The sequence below is a fragment of the Mizuhopecten yessoensis genome, unplaced genomic scaffold, assembly GCF_002113885.1.
Source record: "Mizuhopecten yessoensis strain PY_sf001 unplaced genomic scaffold, ASM211388v2 scaffold8239, whole genome shotgun sequence".
Classification (NCBI taxonomy): domain Eukaryota; kingdom Metazoa; phylum Mollusca; class Bivalvia; order Pectinida; family Pectinidae; genus Mizuhopecten; species Mizuhopecten yessoensis.
In genome coordinates, this window is record NW_018407448.1 from 3,527 (window position 1) to 8,029 (window position 4,503).

Genomic DNA, 4,503 nt, shown 5'->3' on the forward strand with positions numbered 1-4,503 from the left:
ACTTACTCCAAAGTTCGGTTTATACCATACCTTTAACAATATGGAATACATCCTTTCTATATTTCATATATTTCTGGTTCAGGACTGTTTTTGTCAGTAGTAACATTCATACCTCTCACCCCAACCCCGACCTCTGAATATGTATACTATATATCACCCAACGATTTGTATTTCGGTCACGACAATTTGTTAGCTACTGCTTTGTACTATATTTGGATTACTTCCCCTTAACAGGACAGCTTAACTCATTCCCCACTAGTGATTGATCACGTCACAGGGTTGTTAACACTGTTTGTGGATTATTAACCATCATGGTAAGCTGTAACATTGTAGCTTAACTCATTCCCCACTAGTGATTGATCATGTCACCTGGTTATTTACACTGGTTGTGGATGATTAAACCTCATGGTAAGCTGTAACAATGTAGCTTAACTCATTCCCCACTAGTGATTGATCACGTCATAAGGTTGTTAACACTGGGTGTGGATTATTAATCTTCATAAAAAGCTGTAACAAGGCAGCTTATCTCATTCCCCACTAACGATTGATCACGACACCAGTTTATTTACACTGGCTGTGGATATTTAATCCTCAGGGTAAGCTGTAACAAGGCAGCTTAACTCATTCCCCACTAATGATTGATCACGTCACCAGGTTATTTAAACTGATTGTGGATGATTAATCCTCATGGTTAGCTGTAACATTGTAGCTTAACTCATTCCCCACTAGTGATTGATCACGTCACAAGGTTGTTTACGCTGATTGTGAATTATTAATCCTCATGGTAGGCTGTACCATTGTAGCTTAACTCATTCCCCACTAGTGATTGATCACGTCACAAGGTTGTTTACACTGATTGTGAATTATTAATCCTCATGGTAAGCTGTACCATTGTAGCTTAACTCATTCCCCACTAGTGATTGATCACGTCACAAGGTTGTTAACACTAGTTGTGGATTATTAATCCTCATGGTAAGCTGTAACAAGGCAGCTTACCTCATCCCCCGCTAGTGATTGATCACGTCACAAGGTTGTTAACACTGTTTGTGGATTATTAATCATCATGGTAAGCTGTAACATTGTAGGTAAACTCATTCCCCAATAGTGATTGATCACGTCATCAGGTTGTTAACACTGTTTGTGGATAATTAATCCTCATGATAAGCTGTAACAAGGCAGCTTACCTCATTCCCCGCTAGTGATTGATCACGTAACAAGGTTGTTAACACTGTTTGTGGATAATTAATCATCATGGTAAGCTGTAACATTGTAGCTAAACTCATTCCCCACTAGTGATTGATCACGTCATCAGGTTGTTAACACTGTTTGTGGATAATTAATCCTCATGGTAATCTGTAACATTGTAGCTTAACTCATTCCCCTCTAGCGCTCGATCACGTCACAAGGTTATTAACACTGGTTGTGGATTATTAATCATCATGGTAAGCTGTACCATTGTAGCTTAACTCATTCCCTACTAGTGATTGATCACGTCATCAGGTTGTTAACACTGGCTGTGGATTATCAATCATCATGGTAAGCTGTAACATTGTAGCTAAACTCATTCCACACTAGTGATTGATCACGTCACAAGGTTGTTTACACTGATTGTGGATTACTAATCCTCATGGTAAGCTGTAACAAGGCAGCTTAACTCATTCCCCACTAGTGATTGATCACGTCACAAGGTTGTTAACACTGGTTGTGGATTATTAAGCATCATTATAAGGTGTAACAGGGCAGCTTAACTCATTCCCTACTAGTGATTGATCACGTCACAAGGTTGTTAACACTGGTTGTGGATTATTAACCATCATGGTAAGCTGTAACATTGTAGCTTAACTCATTCCCCACTAAAGATTGATCACGTCACAAGGTTGTTAACACTAATTGTGGATTATTAACCATCATGGTCAGCTGTAACATTGTTGCTGGGATTTATTCTTACACGGCATTCATGAAATTCGAGTTTAATATCGAATCATATGTATCTAAGAATTGTCAATTTGTAACGTTATAAGTGAAATATATATATATATATATATCCTAATCGTAATGTGAAATGATTTCATCCCATTAGCGGAAGATGATTTCTTGGGAAGTATTTTCCTACCTTCATAATATTGCGGAAACCTTTTTACTGAGTTAAAGGTAATATCCATTTCCATAATTGAAATTTTAAAGTTATTGGCTCAGTGATAAGAGAGATAAATAGTGCTGATCTATCTTATCATCGAAATATATATTCTTTATACCTCGGCTGAGCATTGCTTAAACAAAAAATAGCTTGTTCAATATAAAAACAAAATAATGTTTTATCCCTAATGCGTGCGTGAAAAATATTTTGTTAACGTATATTACATACCAAAATATATTAATAAAATAGATATACTTACATTCATTGATTTTTCAGATTTCAACTCCCTGGTAAAAGATGTCTTGTCTTAGCCGTAAGTAAACAAATTTGTTTTCTTATTAAATGCCAAACCAGATCAGCTTTCTAGATATCATTAAATTCACCACCTTCACGCTTCAAATGTTTACAAATCTATGGGGAAAATCATGACATAAGCTAGAACATTTCAAGGCAAATAATTAGTATAATGATAATGATTATAGAACATGAAAATCTATGTTTTCCTGTTTTATTCTATTTTTCTTTAGGTAATAACGGAGAATTCGATTGTAACGGACCCCTCATATTAACACCATCAAAATCATCAAATGCGGGGAAATTTTATTTAACTTGCTCATCTACAGAGGAAAACCACGATTGTGTTTGTTCACCAACGCGGGATTTCAATGTCACAACCTGCGTACCACGTATGTATTCTTGTTTATTTATCTATTTCCTTTTAATAATAATAATAATAATAATAATAAAGAAATGGGATCATTTTCCTTTGAGATAACAACATAACCAGGCGCCTGTCAGACGTGAGAGGTTAAGAACTTGAGGATTTGAAACACGATATGTTTGTATTCACCGGTTCTACTCGCAGTAGGAATGTCATTTTGGTCCTAACAATGTATTCAATACTACAAAGCCACCATACCTATAACAGGAAATTGTCCATGATTTCGTTAGACGACAACATTTAATTTTAAACTGGTAAATAAATATTTCAACCGACCATTGATAATTAATGGGGACAAATTGTGTACCAGTCCTTGCAGGGATGTTATTGTATTCATAAGAAGTAGAATTGATACCAGGCTTATTAAGATAAAGGAGAGATAACCAGTATTAATTTCAAGTTCAGATTCGCTTTAACGGTGGTGATGTGTTCTTTTGATAATAAGACTTAAAGAACCAATTGCATTTCATCAATTCCGTCTAAATAAGCGTCTTATTCTCTTGCATCATATCTTGATATTTACTTACAATATCATACTTATTGTCAACCCATTACCCGACTCCTATATCATACCTATAGTCACCCCATTACCCGACTCCAATATCATACTTATGGTCAACCCATTAACAGACTCCAATATCATACCTATAGTCACCCCATTACCCGACTCCAATATCATACTTATGGTCAACCCATTAACAGCCTCCAATATCATACTTATTGTCAACCCATTGCCAGACTCCAATATCATACTTATGGTCAACCAATTAACAGACTCCAATATCATACCTATAGTCACCCCATTACCAGACTCCAATATCATACTTATGGTCAACCCATTAACAGACTCCAATATCATACTTATTGTCAACCCATTACCCTACTCCAATATCATACTTTTGGTCAACCCATTAACAGACTCCAATATCATACTTATTGTCAACCCATTGCCAGACTCCAATATCATACTAATGATCAACCCATTACCAGACTCCAATATCATACTTATGGTCAACCCATTAACAGACTCCAATATCATACCTATAGTCAACCCATTACCAGACTCCAATATCATACTTATGGTCAACCCATTAACAGACTCCAATATCATACCTATAGTCAACCCATTACCAGACTCCAATATCATACTTATGGTCAACCCATTAACAGACTCCAATATCATACCTATAGTCAACCCATTACCAGACTCCAATATCATACTTATGGTCAACCCATTAACAGACTCCAATATCATACCTATAGTCAACCCATTACCAGACTCCAATATCATACTTATGGTCAACCCATTAACAGACTCCAATATCATACTAATGATCAACCCATTAACAAACTCCGATATCATACTTATGGTCAACCCATTACCCGACTCCAATACCATACTTATGGTCAACCCATTAACAGACTCCAATATCATTCTTATGGTCCACCCATTAACAGACTCCAATATCATACCTATAATCACCCCATTACCAGACTCCAAAATCATATCTATTGTCAACCCATTAACAGACTCCAATATCATACTTATGGTCAACTCATTAACAGACTCCAATATCATACTTATTGTCAACCCATTAACAGACTCCAATATCATACTTATGGTCAACCCATTAACAGACTCCTC

The 4,503-nt window shown here is 36.1% G+C and overlaps 1 protein-coding gene across 2 annotated transcripts in view; it reads left to right on the top strand.

Annotated features, from left to right (window-relative positions):
* Positions 1-2,410: 2,410 nt before the first annotated feature.
* The window catches only part of LOC110455523, a 3,435-nt gene continuing 1,342 nt past the window's right edge, over positions 2,411-4,503 (top strand). For both annotated transcript variants that reach the window (XM_021505704.1, XM_021505705.1), the window contains exons 1-2: positions 2,411-2,450; positions 2,665-2,823. In XM_021505704.1, the coding sequence (XP_021361379.1) occupies positions 2,435-2,450; positions 2,665-2,823 (175 nt within the window). In that variant the 5' untranslated portion in view covers positions 2,411-2,434. The remainder of the gene's footprint in view (positions 2,451-2,664; positions 2,824-4,503) is intronic.